Raw genomic sequence first — 24794 nt, 5'->3', positions numbered from 1 at the left:
TTTGAGCAGGGGGTTGGACCAGATGGCCCAGGAGGTCCCTTCCAACTCTACCATTCTATGATTCTATGATTTTCATAAGGACAGATCACTAAACTGGCTGTGGACTAGAAACAGGTCGTTTTCTTAATAATTGTACCACAAACAAGTACGGCACGATTTTTCATGTTTGTTACTGAATTACCCATCATTATTAGATTTATTGGGAGAGATTCTGCAGACAGGCCAATTCTACAGCAAACCTGTCACCTGATTGATTCTGCCCACACTATGGCCAACATGAATCAGATCATGGCTGCCCGATTGCAAGACCGGTATGTTTTACTCTGAAATGCTTCAGGGTTTCAGAGAAAATGTACTCTGATGAGTCTCCCTATGCTGGTGCAGTTGATTGATGGGTCTCTCCCTATGTATATGATTGAAAGAGACCTGTATATCCCCTGGAGCAGCGCTAGGACAAGCCGGCCGGGGCGACACTGGACTAGTCTGATCTTAGGCTGGATATTCAAAGTATATGGCGTTTCAGAGAATACTATACCTGATTGCAATCATGAGGGTGATTCATGCTACCCGTGGTTTGGACAGCATGATCAGTGACAGAATCCCCTTAAACACTTACATTTTATGGCGTGGTTGAGGTTTGAGAGCTGCTGTTTGGCCAGTTCGTTGAGTTTGTCAGCAGCCACGTGTCCCTGGGAGAGATCCTGGAGCAGAGACGTGTCTAGATGAGAAAGGAAAGACATGGTCATTATGGTAACATGCTCCTAAGCTCTACAGACAAGAAGCCCCAGGCTTTGCTCACACCTGCGTTCTTATTTTCATATTCCAGTTTCATTGTAGAAATCTGAAAATAAGGATGAAGAGGCCTGTACAGCCGCCAGCCTGAAGGGGCAAGAAGAAAGCATCGGAAACTGCCCTCTCGGACCCATCCCCTGCTTTCGAATATGTTTTTCTCTGAAATGCCGCAGCATTTCTTACTCCACCTTAGATGCCTGGAATGAAGGAGCCGGGCTTTGATTCACGCTGCCTGAGGTTCAGGGAACATAAATCAGCTGACTGGTTCACTTTAAGGAGCAAAACTGATTTTTTCAGAAAGTCATCATGCCGTTTGTAGTACAGTTAATTACGCTCTACACCATGAGATAGCAAATGCATAGGAAATGCAAGGAGATGGAATACAATTCTTGACATTATGGGCAAACTTCTCAACGCTCACCGCCGGCAAGTCTAAAACCCTAATAAAAAGGCAGAATAATCACCGGCCAGAGAATCCAGTTACAAGAGCGACACTTGCAGGACGGAAGAAAGAACTGCAAGGAACGAAGAGCAAATATGGTTTATGACATCTATTAAATGTATACTATCGCATATGGTATCTATTTATCTAACATCTATCCATCATTCTATCTAATATATAAATCATCTTTTTCTCTGATATCTAGCTATACAAAAAAGGAGGGAAGCGTAAGGAGGGCTCTATTAGTCCATAAAGTGCAATGAATCAGTTTATTATTATTATTTATTTCTATAGCGCCATTAATTCCATGGTGCTGTACATGAGAAGGGGGGTTACATACAAAGTTATAGAGGGGAGAGGATCCTGTTTGGGCTCATACACAAGCCTGAGAAAGGCACAGAGGGTATGAAACAAAACATTGTATTGCACTTTATGGGCTACTAAAGAGTCCATCTTTGTTGCACATTAATATTGGAGTGATGCCCTTCTTTTTTTGATTAGTTATTTATAGGGTCTTTGGTAATCCTCTGAAGGTATGCACACAGCAATATACTACTAGTGATCCTTCCCTTACCCTAATATCATTTAATCTAATTTCCCTTACCTAATATCTATCTCATATCTGTCTGTCTATAAATCGATCTAGCTTTGTTTGGATATCTTAGCACATAGGTAGAGTTTGGGGTACTTTCTACCACTTGAAATTCATGGGCCCCAATGAATATAGCAGAGCCCATAGATTTTTTTTTTTTTATTTGCACCAAATAGATGTTCCTGACCAGGTGCAACTGTAACCCATGCCCCCACACTATCTACTTACTACCCATCTTACTACCTACTGCTCTGCCACATCTGCAAATGACATTGTGTGATAGATGCATTGTGGTATCACGCAATCACACCGGGTACCCTTCTCTCTTACAAGAGATTTGAGTAGTGAAGCTCTCATGACACTATTATTCATCTCTTATACTGTGCCATCTTATTCCGCAGTGCTTTACAGTCATTATCATCGCTGTCCCAAATGTGGCTCACAATCTAAATTCCATATCAGTATGTCTTTAGAGTGTGGGAGGAAACCCACAAAAACACAGGGAGAACATACAAACTCCTTACAAACTCAATTATCCTTGATGCAATTTGAACCCAGGACCCCAGCACTGCAAGGCAACAATGCTAACCACTGAACCACCGTGCTGCCCTTATACTCCGTTCTGCAGAAGACAGGTAAGCTATGCGAGATACTCAAATAAACATGCTTCTTGTTCAGCTCTCAGGCTCTACTGACATTTCTCAAATCACTGCAAACCAATCACAACCACCATACAGCGCACAAAACACTCCCATAAATCAGTGAACCACCTGCTCGCTCTCTTTTCTACATATATTCGAAGGAGACATCGCCTCTAACCTGAGCCACTCTTTCACTAGTATTTATAACTCTGTTCCTACTGCATATAAAAACCCTGCTAATCTTATTAACATTCAGTGCTCACCTTCTCCCCTCTCTTAATTGTGCCCTCTGGAACCCATGGTCAGCATGCAACAAACTCCCCTACATTCATGACTTGTCCCTTTCTAATATTCTTAACCTTTTGGCTCTCAATGAGACATGGATCCAGCAGACAGACACCACCGTTACTGTTGCTCTCTCGTTTAGTGGCCTACATTTTTCCCATATTCCCAGACCTTAGAGCAGACAAGATGGTGCTTTGGTCTGTTCCTTTCATCACAATCAGTTTTCCAGCTTATCCCTGCAGTACCCTTGCTTAGGTTTCCTTCCCCTGAAGTCCACACCGTTAGACTCTTCAAACCTTATACCTTCTTGTGTTTCCTCCCGCTAATAAAATGACTTCTGATATTGCAATTGCCTTGGATGGTTCAACTATAACGCCCAAGCAGAACGCTCGCTATCTTGGGTTCATATTTGAAACAGAACTTTTGTTTATTCCTTATATCCGCTTACTCACATGTTACTTGCATCTTATCCTGGATGACCCGGATTGGCCCACAAAGATGCGGTTTGTGAATGGATGATGGGCTAAGCTGTGGCATTTCAAATGTCCTGCATCCTTCCTCATTTCTCACCATCTACAGACCATAGGAAATATTCTACAAACCATCTGCTAGCTCTGTGATGCAGCCATGTTTGACATCTCTATCATGCTCCCAGGAGATCCCCTGTGGTACTAAATTACTGAAATAAGAGCAGGCAGAAGTAGTTATGGCCTTAGAGACAATATATGGATGCAGCCTCAGCCAGTTCCATTGACATTAGAGTCTACCTTACAATTATATACTTCCTTCACAAAAGCTTTAAAAAAAAACATTTTTAGACAGGCTTACACCTCAACTCACTAACTTGACTCTCCCCTGTTCCCTCTTTCTAAATGTTACTCAGAATTTTACTCTGGTCCCTCCTGTTCATCTGTGTCCACTTCCTCCATGCATCCAATTGAGAACTGTACCTAGACAGATACCGGCTGGTAACGGGATAATGCAGCTTATTTGCAATTCCCCATATATTATAATGACGGCTGGAACATACATTACAAGCAAGTTTTTCCTATTGTGCCCTCCTATTACCTTATAGCTTGCGACCAGGACCCTCATTCCTCCTGGAACTGGTAAAATATTTGTTACTTTGTGATCTCTTAATTGTTTGTACATGTCCTAGCTTAAATAAACTGTGGAATATGTTGGAAATATGGTATATAAAATTATAACTATTCCCAAAAGATTTTGCTTGCTGGGATGAAATTCTGCTTTCAACAATTGGAGGTAGAAAATATTATCAGGTGTAAAGCAGCAGGATAGATTTTTTTTTAACCAGAGATATCATTTATAGACCGCCCAAGAACATAATATGGATTCAGCCCTATATCATCTTTATTAACACTGTGATGGTGTGATATGCTATATGGATATAATTTTGTGTATATTGCTATTTCACTGATTTGCATAGTGTTAATCTTGATGCCTTGTATGTCTGCAGCCTGACTTTTATCTATGACTCTTGATGACCCCCTGTAGTGTCATAATCCCCCAGCCACCTTTTGTCAAGTCTGGGAGGCCTGAAAACCGCCAAACCAGTTTGACTCTCCCTGGACATAATGAGGGGGCTGGGGAGGACAGGGGCTGGGCAAGTCAGTTGCTGTGTGCAGAGCATGGTGTGAAGACAGGACTTCGGAGAGAAAGAAGAATATATGGAACATGTTATCACTGTCAGCTGGATTTTGGACTCTCATCTCCCTGGACATGTTATACTGTTACTGAACTGCATTCAGATTCTGGACTATCTATCTTTTGTGGGGTGGACTGATTATGGACCTTTCATATTTTTGCCTAAATAAATGTCTTGGAATTGTTCACTCTTCACTTGCTCTGTTGATTGTGTGATACCAGAGAAGGACCCCGTGACAACTGGTTGGCAGCGGTGGGATCAACAGAGCGTAACCCAATGGAGAACCACCCACAGAGTGAGTACAGAAATTGGACTGTATCCAGTTTACAGGAGAGAGCCAGAGACCTGGGCCTGAACTACCAGGGACTGACTAAAGAGGCCTTAATTGACCTACTGGTGGGTGCTAGTCAGACCACCTACTCCCATATGTCTGAAGGACGAGCACTGGAGACAGGGATCCCCACCCCCAAAAGCCAGTGGGTGGTGTGGTACGAAGAAGAGATGGCGGTTCTGGGCCCCGGCGTCTCTCAGGAGTACAAGGAGGAGGCTGCCCGCCGGGCACAGCTGAGACAAGAAGCAATGGAGCTTGAAAGAGGGAGTAATGCAATGTGGAGTGTAATCCCAACGATCCGGGAGCCTGTACGGATCACCCAGACAGAGTTTAAGCCATTTGATGAGGCTCCCGGAGATGTGGAGGGGTTCTTCAAGGACTTTGAGCAGCAGTGTGCTGTGATGGAGGTTCCCCACTCTAGCTGGATGCGTTTGTTAGTGGGGCTCCTGAACGGAAGCATGGCGGAGGCTTATCGAACCATTGACGCACAGGGGAATCGGGATTATAACATTGTAAAGCAGACTATCCTGGATTACCATGCTATCACCCCAGACTCATATAGGGCCAACTTCCGAGACCTCCCATGCACCACAGGGGCATCGTTTAAGATGTATGCACATAAGATGTCCCAAGCATGTCGGAGATGGCTGGAAGCAGAAAACGCCTTTACTGTGGAAGATGTTATACAGGCGTTCCTTATTGAACAATTTCTTGCCAAGTGCCCCGCAGAGGTACGGGAATGGGTCCGGGAGCGCACGCCGTGTACCGTGGATAAAGCTGCAGTCCTGGCCGATGAAGCCCTTATTATCCGACCGCAATGGAGGAGGCTTCTGGACAATGAACCACGGCCTGCTCCCGCTCCCAGTCCCCCTCAGATTATATCTGCCCTTCCACCTAGTCGCAAGCCGCTGACTATCACGCCTCCCAATCCTGGGCCCCAACAGTTCCGACCACGATCTGGGGGTATCACAGAGAGGACGTGTTATGTGTGTGGGCAATCTGGACATTTGCAGTTTGGATGTCCCTCAAGGATTCGGAGGGAGACCCACGCAGTCCCAACTCGTCCAGTGCATCTGGTGCACTCCATCCCGCCTGAGGAAGAGCTACCACCATCCCCACCAGAGTGGACCACGGCACCATAGATACTCCTCCTGGAGTGTACGGACTTCAGCCTCTGTCCTTTGGCTACCCAGAGCAACGGCAACACCACCTGCAGGATGTCTTAATTGATGGATACAAAGTGTCAGGATTTAGAGACACGGGGGCATTTCTGACTATCGCTGACCCCCGTGTGGTTCGACCCGAGGCAATTCCCCAGGGTGCAGGAATTCCCATTGTCTTGGCGGGGGGGTGTCCGCAAATATATACAGCGAGCTTTGGTGCGTTTGGATTATGGTTTTGGAGAAAAACTGTGCTGGATTGGAGTTATGGGAGGACTTCCTGCAGATATCCTCCTTGGGAATGACATTGGGGAGTTACAGTGTCATATTGTGGGAGCAGTCACCCGACTACAGGCCCTTCAAGCACCACAACATCCGGACCCCACTGAGGAGCAATCTGTTTGGCCAGAAGGTCCGTGGGCCTCTCACTCTTCTGAAAGAACAATTGGAGGGAGATATCGCAGACATTGGAATGTCCATCATTCTCTACGTTCTAGAGTTTAGCGTTCAGAGATTGTCTCGCCCAGCTAGTGGCTAATGATCAACAGCAAATGGCCCAGTCCAGTCAAGAAACCTGGTATGACCGTAACGCCAGGACCCGGGAATTTATGGAAGGACATCAAGTGCTTATAATTATTGCAACCCCTGCCACTGTACAAGGAACTATAAACGATTGAGCAATGTGGACTATAGTGAGCAGGCCAGAGGTCTGTGTAGACCTCATAGAGTGCTCACTTATGAGGGGGGAGAGGTTGTGATGGTGTGATATTCTATATGGATATCATTTTGTGTATATTGCTATTTCACTGATTTGCATAGTGTTAATCTTGATGCCTTGTATGTCTGCAGCCTGACTTTTATCTATGACTCTTGATGACCCCCTGAAGTGTCATAATCCCCCAGGCACCTTTTGTCAAGTCTGGGAGGCCTGAAAACCGCCAAACTGGTTTGACTCTCCCTGGACATAATGAGGGGGCTGGGGAGGACAGGGGCTGGGCAAGTCAGTTGCTGTGTGCAGAGCATGGTGTGAAGACAGGACATGGAGAGAAAGAAGAATATATGGAACATGTTATCACTGTCAGCTGGATTTTGGACTCTCATCTCCCTGGACATGTTATACTGTTACTGAACTGCATTCAGATTCTGGACTATCTATCTTTTGTGGGGTGGACTGAATATGGACCTTTCATATTTTTGCCTAAATAAATGTCTTGGAATTGTTCACTCTTCGCTTGCTCTGTTGATTGTGTGATACCAGAGAAGGACCCCGCGACAAACACAAACAGCACAAGATCTATAAACAGATAAATAAAATAACATTGCAATCTATAACAATAGCTACCTCCATGTTCATGTATAATAAACTCCACCGGGTCACTGATTCCTGACCCTGAACACTGTGGGAGGAGGAGGATGAGTTTTGCCTTCTGCAGCCTAGGATCGGAGGACTCGATGTGGGTGAAATTCTCCTTAAGTATTTTAATATCTGAAAAGTGAAAAATTAATGAGACTGTGACATGACACACACTGGCTAGGAATTGGAATTGACAAAATTTGTTTCAGGCTGAATAAAATTTGATCCAAATGGAATCGGCCCTAAAAAGATATTTACTATGCTTTGATGTCTCTCTAGACCCCAAATCATAATAAAGGGAAAGCTGGGAAGATAAAAAATAATAAGAAACTATACTCACCTGTCCTAGGCTCATTCCTCAACTGTCCTCCTGGCTCAGCTCCCTGTCCGATCTTCTGACCACTTCAGAGCACCGGTTAAAATACTTAGTTCAGCTTTTTCCAGCAGCCTCATAGGGAATGAATGGAGCAGCAGTCAGGTGTGTGACCTGTTACACCATCTTGTAACTGTGATAAAACCGGATTACTTACCGGTAATACTCTTTTGTAGAGTCCACGACAGCACCCACTGAGAGAGGGGATCCGCCCCCGGAACAAGAAACCTACAGAGAGATAAATGGGGCGGTCCCCCTCGCTCCCTCAGTTTGTGTTACCGAGAACAACGGAGGAACCGCCATACATGTTTTAGTCAATTTATCTGGGCAATTCATCTATCTTACCCCTATGTAGTTTTATGTTTACTAAGTTTAATCACATATCTAACTTAAATCACAATCTCCACCACCAAGGAGACCCATGTGTGAAAAATTCTTACGGGAGGGAAGTGAGTGGGTGCTGTCGTGGACTCTACAAAAGAGTATTACCGGTAAGTAATCCGGTTTTTCCTCTTCGCCACGACAGCACCCACTGAGAGATTTCCAGAGATAATCACTTGGGCGGGCACACCGTGTTAAGGACTGATCTACCAAAAGTTAGATCCTCGGTAGAGGACAAATCTAGTCTATAGTGACTATAAAAGGTAGACGGAGAAGACCAGGTTGCAGCCTTACATATTTGTTCAATTGGGACGTTCGCCCTCTCGGCCCAGGAGGATGATATGGCTCTAGTGGAGTGCGCCTAAATCCCCAGTGGAGGGTCTTCTCCTTTTGTCAGATACGCCATTGTGATCGCATCTCTAATCCATCTGGCTATCGTTCCTGATGTAACTGCAGACCCCTTCCTGCTGCCCTGGAAGGAGACAAAAAGAGACCTACTCTGCCTCCAGGGACTGGTCCTATCTAGATAGGCTAGCATGGCTCTTTTCACATCTAAGGTGTGATATTTCTCCTCGTCCTGTGTTGACGGGTTCTCATAGAATGAAGGTAGACATATCTCTTGAGATCTATGAAATTTAGTTGCCCGTTTGGGCAGATAGGACGGGTCCGTCTTTAAAATGAGACTGTCTCGTGTTGTTAACAGGAACGGTGAGTCTACTGATACAGCATGAAGATCACTCACTCTCCTGGCCGATACTAAGGCCACCAGCATAGCCGTTTTCAATGTGAGGCACTTTACTGATGCTGAGCTTATGGGCTCAAACGGTGCCTGAGTGAAGGCATCCAAAACTAGAGTAAGGTTCCACGCTGGTAGCTGAGGCATATGCACCGGTTCTGCTCGTTGACAAGCCGAGATAAACAGAGTCACCCATCTATTTGCTGCCACGTTATAGTTAAATAGGGCTCCTAGGGCTGACACGTGGACCTTAAGAGTGCTTACTGAGAGTCTCAGTTCTCGGCCTTTTTGTAGAAACTCTAGAATGGCCGTAATGGGTACTTCACCAGCTAGTTTTGTTGGGTGAAAGGCCAGGAACTTCCTCCACACTTTAGCATATATTTTTGTCGTGGACTCCTTCCTGCTTTGTAGCAGGGTATTGATTAGGTTCTTTGAGAAACCCTTCTGCCTCAGTAGCTCCCTTTCAAATTCCAGGCCGCTAGGTGCAGGGCTTTGGCCTGTGGATGGTAGCAGGGTCCCTGCGAGAGAAGATTCTGGTGCAGCGGCAGGATCCACGGGTCGGTTACCGACATGGCTCTCAGCCATGAAAACCACGGTCTTTTTGGCCAAAACAGGGCTATCAAGATGACCCTTGCCCTCTCCGGTCTTATTTTCCTGACTACTGTTGGTAGTAGCACCATTGGAGGGAAGGCATAGGCTAGTTGGAATGCCCAGGGTGCTTGGAGGGCATCTAGAATGTCTGGGTTGTCCGACCTGTAGAGAGAAGCAAACCTTTTTACGCGCCTGTTGGCTCTGGTTGCGAATAGGTCTATCTCCGGTCTGCCCCATTCTGACGCTATCATTTCGAAGACGCGTCTGCTGAGGACCCACTCGCCCTGGTATAGGGCCTGGCGACTGAGATAGTCTGCTCGGGAGTTGTCTACTCCTCTTATATGGAGCGCTGACAAGGAGAGAAGATGGACCTCGGCCATCTCCAGGATCTTTCCCGCGATAGACATCAGTGGCATTGACCGCGTGCCTCCTTGCCGGTTTATATAGGCCACTGCGTGGTATTGTCTGTCTGGATCTTTACGTGGGTGCCCCTTAACTGCGGGAGAAAGTGAGATATCGCGTAAAAAATCGCTGTCAGCTCCTTTACATTAGAGGAGGCCTCTATTTCATTCTCACGCCACCAGCCTTGTACCATGTGCTCCTCTAGGTGGGCTCCCCAACCTAAGGGGCTGGCATCCGTGGTGAGTACTTTGGAGGGAGTCACCCACCACTGTACTCCCTTCGATAGATTGGAAGGATTTAACCACCATTTTAGGGATTCAACCACCTCGGGCGATAGGGACATCTTCCCTTCCAGCCGCCCCTGCAGTCTATCTGTCTCCTGCAGAATAGCCCACTGTAGTACTCTGGAGTGGAACTGAGCCCATTGCACCGCTGGAATGCACGATATCAGAGACCCCAGCAAGGACATGCCCTGTCTCAATGATATTACAGGTCTTCTTGTAGCATTCTGTATCTTATCGATTATGGCCATTACTTTGGCGTTCGGCAGAAAGCACTCCTCAGTTACGGAGTCCACTTGCAGGCCCAAAAACCTTTGACAGGTCACAGGCTCTAGTCTGGACTTTTCCCAGTTAATTAGCCAACCCAGTGTTTGTAGGGATGAGATAATCCTAGCTATTCTTGCTTCACACTGTGTAACAGAATTCCCCACTATGAGCAGGTCGTCTAAGTAAGGGACAACTAAGGTGTCATTCAGCCTTACATACGACATTACTTCCAGCATTAATTTGGTAAATACCCGAGGAGCCATGGATAGCCCGAATGGCATTGCCGCAAACTGGAAATGCTGAATCCGACCTTTGAACCAGACTGCTACCCGCAGGAACCTCTGGTGCCCTCGATATATGGGGAGATGGTAGTAGGCTTCCTTTAGGTCCAAGACTGCCATATAACACCTGGGAAACAAAAGCTTTATTGCAGACTTAATCGACTCCATCTTAAACGACCTTAGTCTTAGGAAGGTATTAAGTTTCTTTAAATTTATTATAGTCCTGTAAGAGCCATCTGGTTTTGGGACTAAAAATAGAGAATAAAAGCCCATCCCTATTTCGTCGTCTGGGACCTCTACTAGGACCCGTTTAGTTAGCAGTACTGCAAATATTTAAGGCCCACGGGTTTGATGTCACCTTCGTCCATTGGCGGCTGAATCTTAATAGCCTGCCACCTACCGGTGTAACGGTTTTATCGGGATCTGTCTCCCCTGAAGGGACGTTTCCCGAATAGGTTGCCTCTTTGCTTGGGGTCCTTATTTCCCCAGCGGTCCTGGGGTCTAAAGTCCTTCTCTTTACCGAACGGCGGCTTCCTGTAGGCCCTCCTGTTGAACGGAACATACGAGTTAGGAAACCCCTTCTTCCTCTCCCCCGCTTTTGTCAAAATCTCATCCAGTTCCGTGCCAAACAGGTACTTACCCTGGCAGGGTATAGCACACAATCTAGTTTTTGTTTGTGTGTCTCCTTTCCACCCCTTCAACCATAAGGCCCGCCTGCCAGCATTGGTCAGTCCTGCCGCTCTAGCTGATAACCGGAGAGAGTCTGCGGAGGAGTCGGAGAGGAAGGCCGCTGCTCCCTTAATGAGGGGTATAGAGGAAAGAAGTCTACTCCTAGCTACTCCATTTTTAATATTGTCCTCCAAGTCGTTCAGCCACACCAACATTGATCTTGCCGTACACGAGGCTGCTATTGCGGGCTTAAAGGCTGCCGTACAAGCTTCCCAAGATCTTTTGAGGAATGTATCGGTCTTACGATCCGAAGAATCAGCCAAAGTTCCCGAATCTTCTACCGGCAAGGAGGATCTACGGGAGGTAGAGGCCACTGCCGCATCCACCTTGGGGGCTCTCAACCAGGCTGTTAACTCCTCATCGTCAAAGGGATACTTACGCTTTGACGTTAAGGGGAGGAAGGTTCTCTGACCTTGTTTCTCCCATTCCCTCTTAACTAGGTCTTTTACAGCTGGGACCACTGGGAATGCTCGGACCTTTTTACGGGAAATAAAACATTATGTCCTGAGGGGTCTTAGGGTCCTTACTCTCCGGCAACCCCATGGTATTTCGGACGGACTTCACTAAATTACTGACACTGTCCGTGGGGAAACACGTCTGATCCTCGTCCTCTGAGGAAAGGTATTCCTGGGACTTATCGGAATCAAGTTCTCCGGTATCTGACGGCGACCTTGACGCCAGCGAGACTCCTCCTTTAGGCGAACGTATTTCTCTCACGGAGGAGTGACCCCCTAGACTACTGGAACCGCCTAAGGCCCGTAGTTCCTCTCTTATCATTGCCCGGATATCCTCCTTCTTTCGTGAGGATTCCTCCTGTAAGGCCTCCTCAATACATGATTGGCATAATCTCTTTGGGTGGCCATCCGGGAGGGGCTGCGAACATAAGGCACACTCTCTATGTTTCGCCTTCTCTGTTCTTTTAGCCTAAAGGGGGTATGGACCAGAAAGAGAAGGCCATCAATTATCTATCCTGACCAAAAAAACACTCACCCGTGAATTTCGTCAGCAACTACCGGCTGCGGTGTCCGAGACCCAGGCTGAGGCGAGGCATGGGACGACTTCTTTTCCTTGCGTTTCTTCTCTAACGGCTCATCTTGCCTGGAAGGTCCACTAGATTCCTTCCTGGAGCTGCCACTTTTTCTGGTGCTATTGGTTCTCCTTGTAGCACTACTCTGTCTACTGCCAAGTGGGGATACCACTAGCTGACCTAATGGGAGCGAAGCTAGGTCATCTAAGGACGACATGACTGCGCACTAGCGCTGTGTCTGTGGCCTCCTTTTAAAGCCTTTACTATAGCTGCTCCTCCTTTTTTTTTTTTTTTTTTTCGTCCACCATTTTTTTCTTTTTTTTTTTTTCCCCCTATTGCGCATGCGCGGGCGTTGTCCCGCGGTCTCTGCCTTCTGCCTGATCCCGGAAGTCCTCCTCCACTTCCGGGTTGCCTCTCCTGGGGAGCGCTGGGTCACCGCAAATAGTGATGCGGCCGGCGACGCCGCGCGTCTGCGCCCCCCCTCCACGCACGGGGTCCTTCTCCTGCCGCAGGTATGACTCCCAGTGCGCCGCTCAGCACACACGCTCAAGCCCTTCTCCTTTCGGGGGGGGAGCGCGGCCCAGTACGCCCAGATGGCGTTAGTAATGCGTCTACCCCCTCGGGGGGGGGGGGGTTAGAGCCATGTCCCCAGTGAGCCTTGGCACCACTGTCGCCTCCAGCCTCACCTGCATTACACCAGCTCTGGGGGGGGAATACACCTCTCCGCCCGACGCTGCCTCCGGTCCTGGGGCCCCTGCTGCTCATATTCTGCACGCAGGCGGCTATCAGACCAGGCATCCTCTTCTGCGGGTTCCTTTCCAGGAACAGGAAACCAAACTGAGGGAGCGAGGGGGACCGCCCCATTTATCTCTCTGTAGGTTTCCTGTTCCGGGGGCGGATCCCCTCTCTCATTGGGTGCTGTCGTGGCGAAGAGGAAAAAATGTCCCCGATGTGCCAATAAGTGTGGGTCCAAGGGGTCAGACACCCACAGATCAGCAAGTTATCCCATATTTTTTAGCATAGGTGATAACTTTGTTAAACCAGACAACCTTACTGCTTGCCACATGGGTTTTTTTTTGCCTTCCTCTGGATCAACATGTTAGGGCAAGTTAGGACAGGATATGGGTTGAACTAGATGGACTTAAAGTCTTCCTTCAACATTAATAACTATGTTACTATGTAACCCCTTTGAGAGTTTGGATCAATCTTTGGTCCAGATCTTCCCTGGCTGGCTAAGCCCCGTGTAGTCATGTAGGGTACTATGTATCTTGTTGACTTCAATGATGAGCATTGCGCCCTACATGACCACATGAAGCTTAGTACCTGAAGATCTGGAGGAAGATCGATTCAAAGCGAGAGATAGACCAGATGGGGAGGTGTTGTGGTTGATCAGGTCAGGGGTGAGCACAAGACAGGCGAATATAAACCCCTTCATGGCCCTCAAAAGATTATAGCAAAATGGCCTCCAACTGACTGCGATTTTGCTGGATTCATGCAATCTAAATTGCCAAAATTTGGGATTTCAGCAAATCAAAAATTTATGGGAAAAATCAGTCGATTTATTTACGGTAGTTATTAATCAATTTGGTCAGGTCTACTAGAAATCAATGTAATAATTGCATAATCTGTATTTTCAAAGGCTTAAGGGTCTATTCACACTTTTGCATTCTCATTTCCAGCAGGAGTTCTGGCATTTTTGACAGCACAGTGCAATCTACTACTCTGTTCTTTTTTTACAAATGGCTAGGCTAAGGTTTAACCAGATGAGGATAAACTCATGCTGCATCTGCAATGAATAATCTGGCAGAGATGCAAACTGAGCTATTACATACAGTCAGAGCAGGCGTTAGGGGCAGACAGACCAGGCAGCTGCCTTGGGCCCCCCTCCTCCAGGGGCACCCAGCTAGTGGCGTGCTGCTAAAAGCGGGCACACCACACAGCTGCTATGGGGCCCGTAAGAGGGGTTCGGCGCCACCCACCGCATCGCATATTCAACTTATCGGCATCTGTGTGTGTGGGGGTTGCATAATACACTGTGTGTGGGGAGGCTGCATTATACTGTGTGTGGAAGGGCTGCATTGTACTGTGTGTGCAAGGGCTGCATTGTACAGTGTCTGTGGGGTTCTGCACTACACTGTGTGTGCAGGGGGCTGCACTATACTTTGTGTGGGGTGCTGCATTATACTGTGTGTGGGGGGCTACACTATACTGAGTGTGGATGGGCCGCATTATTATACTATGTGTGTGTGTGGGGGCTGCATTATACTGTGTCTGTGGGGTTCTGCACTATACTGTGTGTGCGGGGGCTTTATTATACTGTGTGTGGGGGGCTGCATTATATTATACTATGTGTGTGGGGGGTGCATTATACTGTGTGTGGTGGGCATTATAGAGTGTGTGGGGGGCTGTATTATACGGTGTCTGAGGGGGCTGCATTATACTGTGTGGGGGTGCATTATACTATGTGTGTGGGGGCCTGCATTATAGTGTGTGTTGGTGAGGCTGCATTACACTGTGTGTGGGCAGCATTATACTGTGTGTGGGGGGGCTGCATTATACTGTGGGGGGCATGATACTGTGTGTGGGGGGCTGCATTATACTGTGTGTGGGGGGAGTGGGCTGAATTATACTGTGTGTCTGCATTATACTCTGAGGGGGCTGCATTATACTCTATGAGGGGGGTTGCAGTATACTCTGAGGGGGGCTACATTATATTCTATCAAGGACCATGGGGAGTGCATTATACTATATGGACTATATGGGACCTGCATTATATTGTATCTACAGTACCTCCTCTTTGATAAAGGGAGAATGTGAAAGGCACGTCCGGTCGCAGGAGGGCTGTATATGGTCAGGACTCATAATGGGTAAGCAGTCATTCTATTGGAACTTTACATATTTGGATAAAGCATACAGTAGATATACCATAGAACTTTGTCAGATTTTTCACAGTGATACAGAGCTATGCAAATTAATTGGGACAAAGCATTTTTTTTTTTTTTTTAAGTTAAATCGTAAGTTGGTTACCAGTCAGTGATTCAAACCAATTGTAACTGCTTTGAACAGGCACTCACACCTGTTAGCCAACTTACGATTTAACTTAAAAAAAAATGCTTGGACCCAATTAATTTGCACAGCACTGTAGTATCTGTGCAGCCATGTTAATAATCCAATGTGATTACATACTCTTTCTGCTTGCCCTAGTCTAGCATTGGACCCACAGCCTTCCCTTAGTTTACCTACATGTCTCCTGCTTCCCCTTTACTTTGTATTGTAGTATGTCTAATTTGACCTTGTATGTCAAATTAATAACGTTTATTATGGTATTTTATTATTCAGTGGTATTTTCGTTACTCCTTTTTTCTTGAGTTATGTATCGAGGTCTATCTGTCCCCATCATTCTTCCTCAGCCGGTGTAAAGAAACTTGGAAACAGGCGTAGAATGACTTCAATATTGTCTTGTCGATTGCGCTTGTTGATGCAATATGTGAGCATTTGGGGCCCCACTTTATACTTTTGCCCAGGGACCCATTTTGTCTAAAACTGGCCCTGCATACAGTACAGATAAAAGGGTATTACAATATATACCAGTCCACCAGCAGGGCACTGGTTTGGTCTCTATTAAGTTAATGGTGGGAACACAACTTGAGTAACTTACTTCTACATTCCATGTAGTGAAACAAGTTCATCATATCTTCTCTTCTGGATTCAGACTGAACTCCGCACACATATATATTACTATAGAACTGACTGGCCAGCACAGCAATGTGAGCTATAGTGTAGTCTGGACAGGGGTTGGCCACTATGAGGTCGTCGTCCTCATTGAGCAAGGCCTTTACTGAGTGCGCTGCTAGGCTGTGTGACTTGTCCTGTAAATGAGGAAGAACAGATTAGAGGTGATCTACAGAGGAGGAATCAGTACAGAATATCAAATAAAGTCATTATGTAGGGGTCTGACCTCTGGGACCCCCCACCAATCCTGAAATACCGAGAATGAAAGGGATGCAGCCTTTACGGAAGGTTGAATCTTTTTCTAAGTTTTCCCTGCACAGCAGCATTCCTAGACACTTGGCCATACAGAGAACTGCACCTCGCCCTATTCACTTATTTGGGGTTCATAATAAATGAAGTGTTATGTATGCTTTTCCATAGGACACAGGTATACGCCTCAAATTCCTGATCAGGAAGCATTTCATAAACCTACATTCTATCATTAGCAGTGGAAAGTATTGCTCGTAGAAGTCAATAAACAATGTCCTTTCCTGTAAATCCCATAGACTTCATAACACACAAGTGTAGTCTCCTTTTTGTGGAGTCTTATGGGAACAGAAGATGGCTCTTTCACCTCTTAATAGAGTTGGTGAATAAAGTTCATGAGGAGAACTAGACTGGGGTACCAAGGGCCCACCATTAACATTGATTCTGGGCACATAGATTTCATTTCTGTGCAATTATTGTTGGCTGGAGATGGAAGATACTATGTGTTTGTGTCTTGCTATTGCTCTTATGCATTGTCAGCCTACGCCTCCATAAAATAATAAAATGGGTAGTTTGTTAAATAAATTAGATGCTGTCTACTGCTTTTGCCTGCATATACCATAGTTCATCAAGTGTACTGTGCTCAACACTGCTCATGTGGGGGGCCCTCCGGTAGATTCACTTGTTCTCCGGTGGGCCAGTCCAGGCATGTCACAAGTGTTGCCAGTGTATAAAGGATTGATAACCATCCAGGAATTCCAGGACATTCCATAAAAATATGGCATTTTTTACTCATTGGCAAAAAAATTTGTGTGTCTGTGATTTTCATCTGTAACCGTAATTATCATTTTACAATTCTCAGTGTGTGAAGCTGATGTTTTCATATCAGAGTTATGGGTTGAAGACATACACCACTTAAAATCTTAATGTTTTATTATGGTTTTCTAAGGTGTGCAAAAGAAAAAGACTAGCTGACTGATTTTTGAGTTAGCTGCCCAGAAAAAAAAAAAAAAAAGTTTACAACTTTGCCTGTATGTAGGGGGCTATGTTAGCTATTGATATGAACAGTGCGCCAGCCCCCTTTATACACATTTATCAAGAACAAACCAGGCTAAGAGGGGGAGAGAACACTTTAAATGGGATCAGATTAAATAAATAATTGAATATCGTGACCATATATAACCAAAGTGCCCTCTCCCAAGCCAATGGATGGTTGACCATCCGATATAAATGAAGGAAAAAACCAACTGAGGATGGTGAGGGAAAACCTGATAGGGGCTGAGCAAATAAATAAAAATATGAAAAAAATTGCTTATTGAAATAGCCTTTATTAAAATATTTTGGCTCAAAAACATAAAAATGTAGTAAAATTAGTTCATGAGGCAATTAAACCGCCATAATATATTGAGTATATATCACTTATAAAGAGGATAATAAATCCAACCAATGTCAACTCAAATAATGGTTATCTCTATACCACAAAACCTGACGCAAATCAAAATGGACCCATGGATACAGCCAATATCTGTAGCAGCAAAGAATTATGAAAAAGTGCAAGGATAGTGCAAAAAAGAATATATGTACATATTGGCACAATAAATATATGTAAACCTTATATAGTGATAAAACAGCACAGTGCAAAGAGTAAAAAATATATAAATGTCCAAACAATAGTGCAAAATAAGCAGAAAGTACTAAAAAATTCAAAAATGTGCACAAAAGGTATAAATAATGGACATATATGGAAAAACAGTAATACTGTGCAAATATGCAGGGTGTGCAATAAATGCGGAGTGCAAAAGGGGTATGCAAAAATTATTTGTGGAGCATCGGGCTGAGTATATATTGAAGCAGACCACGGTGATAGATAACACATATGCGCCGATGTAATGTAGCGCGGATCAGCTAATAAGGCCGTTGAAGGCAATAGCGTGGAGATAAGGCTGAATACCTATGGGTGCCTGGTAGATGCGGTGTGCCTGTGGAATGCGCGTTGTTGAGCCAAAATATTTTAATAAAGGCTATTTCAATAAGCAATTTCTTTTCATATTTTTATTTATTTGCACAGCCCCGATCAGGTTTTCCCTCACCATCCTCGGTTGTTTTTTTCCCTTCAAGAACAAACCAGAAGAGGACCTGCTGGGACCAGAGCTGCTTATACCTGAAAATTGGGGCAGCTAGTTTTATATCTTACCCATTTATGTAGGTTTGGGGATAACTTTTTGCACTTGACAGCTCCTTGAAGTGGGTAATGTGCCAACTCTGCCAAGCTGGAAGCCTGAACCCAATAATACATCTAATAACAGTTTCCTATTTGCAGAACAGTCATTTGTGCAATTTATATAATGTAATCCGCTAAACTACTCGGCCTTACAAGCAAAATCAAAACTGCAACAAGTAGATGGCAGACTTCACATGCACTCGAGGTGTTACACGTTCTCCCAGAGCCGAAACCCTTTAATGTGTCCTCAGACAATGCGGTATATGGCGTATACATCCCCGGTGATCTATGACTTTACACCAGTTTCCATGGCAATTTATTGTACTTCTTCACTATCTGTGTCCATGCAGCAGTCAACTGCCCAGAAAAAGGTGCAATATTTCATGTTGGCATTGTCCTTCTAGGGATTAAAAGATCAAGCTCCTAAAGCGGGCAGATTCTGCTCGCAATGATAAACTGCCTGACATAAACATGTTGCCACGCAACCCTCACACTCCTGCAATGATATTGTTCTCAGCGTTCACGGCGCTTCCAAGTCTGAAGAGAGCACATAATGGAGATATAAATCACACTCGGATCCTCCACATCTCCCTTTATGTTTGGTTTCCCAAGCAGATAACAAAAATGCTTCCAAGACAAATATCACTAGTACGTTGCAAAGGGGAATGACGCACAAACTACACAACTTGATAATCATGGTGTCACTAAGTAGTAGGACCACGATCACTGACCATTCCCATAAAGTAGTCACACTACTATACGTTATTGCCAGCATAATGGGTCCAACCGGTAGAAAATCTACTTGACGTTTATGTATGTTCCAGTCTGACCATGGACGACATCCATACAGAGTTTGTATGATCTTTCCATGGCGGTGTGTACTCCAAAAACATACTGATAAGTGGATCAGCGTCCTGTGGAACCGGTCCACGTGTCTCTGGGATAGAGAAATTACACAGTGTACCCTACAGGAGACCGGGATTGACGTGAATGATGACAAGCATTTTACAGCTCTGCGGAATATATTGGAGCTAGAGATGAGCAGATCGCTTCTCGAAACCATGGTCCAGATTAGCGATCTTGGACGGGAGCTGCATAAATTTCCTGAGCTTTTTGGTTATCAGTGCAGTGATCGATTTGCTAGCCTGGTATGGCACCAACTGTGTTGTGTGTCGTGCGCAGGTGATGTCTCACCCACTCTGCTAATCATAAGCTGAGCCTGGGACCATGGAGGGTAAGTGAAATTCAAACCGGCCCTGTCCACAGCCAGAGAGCACGGATCTAGACTGTGGACCATGTTTGCACAAATCGATCTGCTCTTCCCTAATTAGTGCTATACAAGTGACAAAATAATCAATAAGGTGCAGACACCAGGGGTGGACTTTCCAATGGCGCAACTGCAGAGAGGCCCAGGAGGTAAAGGTGTTCGCTTCCTCTTAATTAGTGTGGATGTTCCTAAAGTGTAGATGCAGCTGCCTTGGTAAACCCTTTGTGGATGTGGGATACATTATGAATGGAGCCCTGTGCAAAATCGCCCTTTGGTGCCCGCAACCTATTGTTTTTTAACTCAGTTTCTACAGTACATTAATATTATGGGAAATTGATTTACTCATCCGTTACACTTTTTTTTTTCCTGCAGCTTTTCCTGGGCTTGTAAAAACCACCATGAAAACGGTAATTAGACCTACCGGTAATTGTGTTTCCAGGAATCCATCCTGACAGCACACCTGGAGGACGTCCTTCTCATCCGTAGTGGGACAGGAAACCACGAGAGTTTAAAAGGACCCTCCCCCTACCATCCCACAGTGATTTCACAAAGTAACACCTCTGGATGGATTCAGACAAAAAAGAAAATTTTATTCAAATCAACATTTTCCATACACATGTTACATCACAATTGCATGGCCATGTTTGTCGGGAGGGAACTAATAGTGCTGTCAGGATGGATTCCTGGAAACACAATTACCGGTAGGTCTAATTACCGTTTTCCAGGTCACCACCTGACAGCACACCTGGAGTAGTACCAAAGAATATTGGTCCTAGGGTGGGACTACCGCGTGGAGTACCTTTCTCCCAAATGCCAATTGTGCGGAGGCCACGTCTAACTTAGTGTTTAGAAAACGTACTGAGACTGGCCCAAGATGCGGCTCTGCAGATCTGTTCTGCCAAGGCTCTGCACCTCTCTGCCCACGATGTGGCCCTGGCCCTAGTTGAGTGGGCTCTAAGGCTCCCCGGGGGGCTCTGACCCTGTGCTAATAATGGATTTAATCCACCTTGCTATTGTTGATTTCGATGCCTTTTTCCCCTTATTAGGGCCTCTGAACTGGACAAATAGATTACTATCCTGCCTCCAAGGCCTGGTTGCGTATCCTTTTCGACCGCAAACCTGAGATATTTTTGGTGGTCTGGGTGGATGGGGATGTGGTAATATGCGCTTTTTAGATCTAATGTGCACATTACCACCGCTTCTCCCAGGAGTAGAAACGTGGATCTTATTGATTCCATCTTGAAGCGTTTGTACGATACCCACTTGTTTAATGGCTTGAGATTTATTATGGTCTTGGTCTCCCCCGATGGTTTTTTTATCGCAAAGAGGTTCGAGTAGTGTCCCCTTCCCTCTTCTTGCGTGGGAACTGGTATGATTGCCTCCATTTGTAGGAGGTCCTGGATATCTAACCACATGGGGGAGGCCGGACAGTCGAGAGCTGGTCACTAGGAACCTGTTTGAGGGTAGGGAGCTGAATTCTATCCTGTATCCTTGAGAAATTACTTGCAGTACCCAGGGGCTGGTGGTAACCTCCCGTCATTCTTCCCTGAACCTGAGCAGTCGCCCCCCTACACTGGTGGCGTCATTTCTTCCGGGAGCTAGACCCTGGGCCGGAGAAGATGGTATCTCTGCTCCTATTTCTACCCTCACCCCCTTTGGGGTAGCTCCATCGACCTGACTTCCCCTTCCCTCTGTAGTCCGTTCTCTTTTTGTAACGGGATCTACCAAAGGGCTGATACCGCTTACATTTCTCTTCAGGGAACCCCTTTTTTTCGTCTGACGCCTTCTCTAAGATATCATCAAGCACAGGTCCGAAGACTCTACCCCCTGAGAAGGGAATTGAGCACAGTTTATTCTTTGACTGCATGTCACCCGACCAACTTTTAAGCCAGATAGCTCTTCTGGCTGTGTTGGACAATGATTGGGTTCTGGCCGTAAATCTAACGGACTCTGCTGAGGCGTCAGCCAAAAACCCCGTGGCTAGTTTTAGTAAGGGAAGGGATTTTAGAATAGTTTCCCTCGGAGTTCTATCTGACAGATGCTCCTCTAAATCATCTATCCATAGATGCATGGAGCGTGCCACTGATGTCGCGGCTATATTTGTTTTTATGACTGCCGCTGAACTCTCCCAGGCCCTCTTCAAGAGCGCGTCTGCCTTCCGATCTAGGGGCTCCTTTAAGCTTGAGGAGTCTTCGAACGGAATGGCTGTCTTTTTTGATACCCTTGCTACTGGGATATCGATTTTAGGGACCTCTTCCCAGAGCTTGACCTCTTCTGGGTCAAACGGCAGGCGAAGCCTGAAGTCTCGGGGGATAGTCAATTTTTTCTCTGCTTCCTCCCATTCATCCAATATCATGGCCCGTATATGGGTGTATTTACTGGGAAGACCATTGAGGTCTGGGTGCGCAGACCCCCGAACATCTCATCCTGTATTGAGAGGGTAGTCGGGGGTTCCTCAATCTGCATAGTCTGCCGGACTGCCCCCAATAGCTCATCCGTATCGCCGGATGCAAAGAGATACTTTCTTCCTCTTTCTGGGTGCTCCCTGATCTCCTCCTCCTCTGCGTCTGATTCGGACAGGATGTCCTCAGAAGACGTGCCCGACTCCCTCTGCCTCTTTCTAGATGCCTGAGGGTTCATCTGTGGGGCTTGGGACATGGCTCTGGACACCGAAGCTTGTACTTCCTCTCTAATTATTGCCCTCATGTTAGACATGAGCGTAGCCTGTTCTTCCCCCATTATGCGCTTTGTACATGCGTCGCAGAGGGTTTTCTGCCATGTGTCCTTTAGATAAAACAAAAAAGTGTTTACCAAGTACCCTATGTTATTTAATGCACTTGCTTTTTTAACTTATTTATTTTCATTAGGGTATATACACACACTTTTTTCCTTTTGGTTTTGCTTGCTTTTATGGCCAGTGTGAACATGCTTTTACATCATGCATGTCATTCAATTCTACTCCAGTTCAGTTTTTTTTGTTTTTTCTCCAACATTTTTGTATTCAGTACAAATAGGGTGTGGTGTTGTGAGTTCATTTTCCCCTTCATTACTGAGGCCCAAGGAACTCCCTCTTCTGGTAAAGAAAGGTAGTAAGCCTGATTATCAAACACCTGAGGCTGATGATGATGACTGGCTGAGTGGAGTTACTGACTGGATATAAGGCTGCCGACGCCCTTCTGCCCTGCGGGTGATTTCTCTGTGGGATCCTTGGAGACCAGTCTGAATTCCTGCTCCTCTAAAGCTAAGTTTGCTGCTCGGCCTTTTGCTTTGGTGCTTTGACTTTGTTTTGCTTTGTTTTTCTGGATTTCTGCCATTCCCTGCTGGGGTGTGCTGAATTCATTTAGCTCTGTCTTCTGAATATACCTGAGTGCTGATTTAGTTTTTGAAGCCTAGCTGCTTCAGGGCCTTTTTCATATCAGCTTGTTGGCTTATGTCTTTGATAGGGTTTTGGCAGATTGCAGACAGCAGCCTTTCTGTCCTTTCCTAGCTAGGTAGTTTTGGGCCCCGTCTTTGCTCAGTCTGTCTTTCTGTCTGTGTTAGTATTTTCATCTTGCTTCACCGTCATTATATGTTGGGGGCTGCCTATTGCTTTGGGGTCTGCTCTGGGGCAGTTTAGATTTCCCCTTTCTTTCTTTAGGCCTATGTAATTCTCCGGCTGTGATCGAGGGGTCTAGGGCATCGTAGGAACCCCCCACGGCTACTGCTAGTTGTGTTGATAGGTTCAGGGGTCTGCAATCTGATAGTTGCCAACTTCTCTGGTTTTATGGACTTGGCTTGTATTTCTGCTTTTGCCTCCTACGGTGACTCATTCATAACAGTGTGGCCTCCTTTCTACTGACTGTGTAGTTCACTTATAGTCCCTCTGAAGCTGGATATCTGTTTGGGACCCAGAGACACTGCTACTATTCACACTAGGTAGGTTTTACCATTAGTATAGTTACTGTCTCAAATGGGTACACCTTGCCGTGGTGCGACAGCTTTATACTTTTTTGATCAAAATAGTGTTTACCAAGTACCCTATGTTATTTAATGCACTTGCTTTTTTACTTTATTTTCATTAGGGTATATACACACATTGTTTTTTCCTTTTGGTTTTGCTTGCTTTTATGGCCAGTGTGAACATGCTTTTACATCATGCATGTCATTCAATTCTACTCCAGTTCTTTGTTTTTTCTTCAGATTAATTGTATTATGCTCTCCCTAATCGCATTATATTTGTGGTGCTACGCCCCTCTCTTTTTTCTGTACCCGGTCTGCTTTGACTAAATTTGCCACTGATGCGTTTTTTTTTTTTTACTATCTATTGCCATGTATATACAATCACGTATTCAAGTCTTTTTTTGTACTCTACTTTGCACTATATACTCTATTTATTCTGTATTCATCCGTGATAGAACTGTCCGTAACATGTAACAGTCCTGATGTTTAGGCATAAAACGGTGTTTTCAATATTGAGTTATTATGGTTTCTGCTTTGATGATATTGTATCCTATGAATGAATTTGCACCAACTCTAATATATACATACTCTTATAGAATTAAGTAGTCCATCACGTCCAGTTGGTAAAAAAAATAGAAATCCTTTCATTCTTATGCGCAGCAACATAAAATCATAATCAATCACTTTCATTCGCACACATTCTGCACTGCGGTTTTTTTTTTTTCCATTGAAAATAAAATGGTACTGTACACCGCAGGGCCAAAACCGCTGCAGATCCGCAGCAGAATCTGCACCGTGTGCACACACCCCCTTCTGCTGTTTTTTAACGTTTTTGAAATAAATTAATTTTTTAGTATCTTTTGGGGATTTATTTTGTTTTCAAGCACTGCACCCAATAACCAGCTGAGAAGTCATCGCCTGTGCATCCCTCCTTGAACTTGTGGATCCAGGAGTTCTATCTGACTTTGGGAGAGCTGATAAGTATTTTTCCTTATTTTCTTCTTAGTTCTTTCAAAAGTCTTGAGAAAGAACTGCCGTTCGAAATGCACAATGTATAT

General features: G+C 45.4%; 1 protein-coding gene across 2 annotated transcripts in view; it reads right to left on the bottom strand.

The window, feature by feature from the left end:
• Positions 1-24794, bottom strand: part of NSUN7 (NOP2/Sun RNA methyltransferase family member 7) — a 101131-nt gene that overhangs the window by 9719 nt on the left and 66618 nt on the right. For both annotated transcript variants that reach the window (XM_073561127.1, XM_073561126.1), the window contains exons 7-9: positions 15990-16200; positions 7252-7395; positions 617-718 (exon numbers count right to left, since the gene is read on the bottom strand). In XM_073561127.1, coding sequence (XP_073417228.1) covers positions 617-718; positions 7252-7395; positions 15990-16200 — 457 coding nt within the window. The remainder of the gene's footprint in view (positions 1-616; positions 719-7251; positions 7396-15989; positions 16201-24794) is intronic.

The sequence above is a fragment of the Dendrobates tinctorius genome, unplaced genomic scaffold, assembly GCF_039654945.1.
Source record: "Dendrobates tinctorius isolate UK_male_01 unplaced genomic scaffold, ASM3965494v1 ptg000314l, whole genome shotgun sequence".
NCBI classification, from domain to species: Eukaryota; Metazoa; Chordata; class Amphibia; order Anura; family Dendrobatidae; genus Dendrobates; species Dendrobates tinctorius.
Note: the sequence above shows the minus strand (reverse complement) of the source record. Positions and strands in the feature narration are given on the sequence as shown.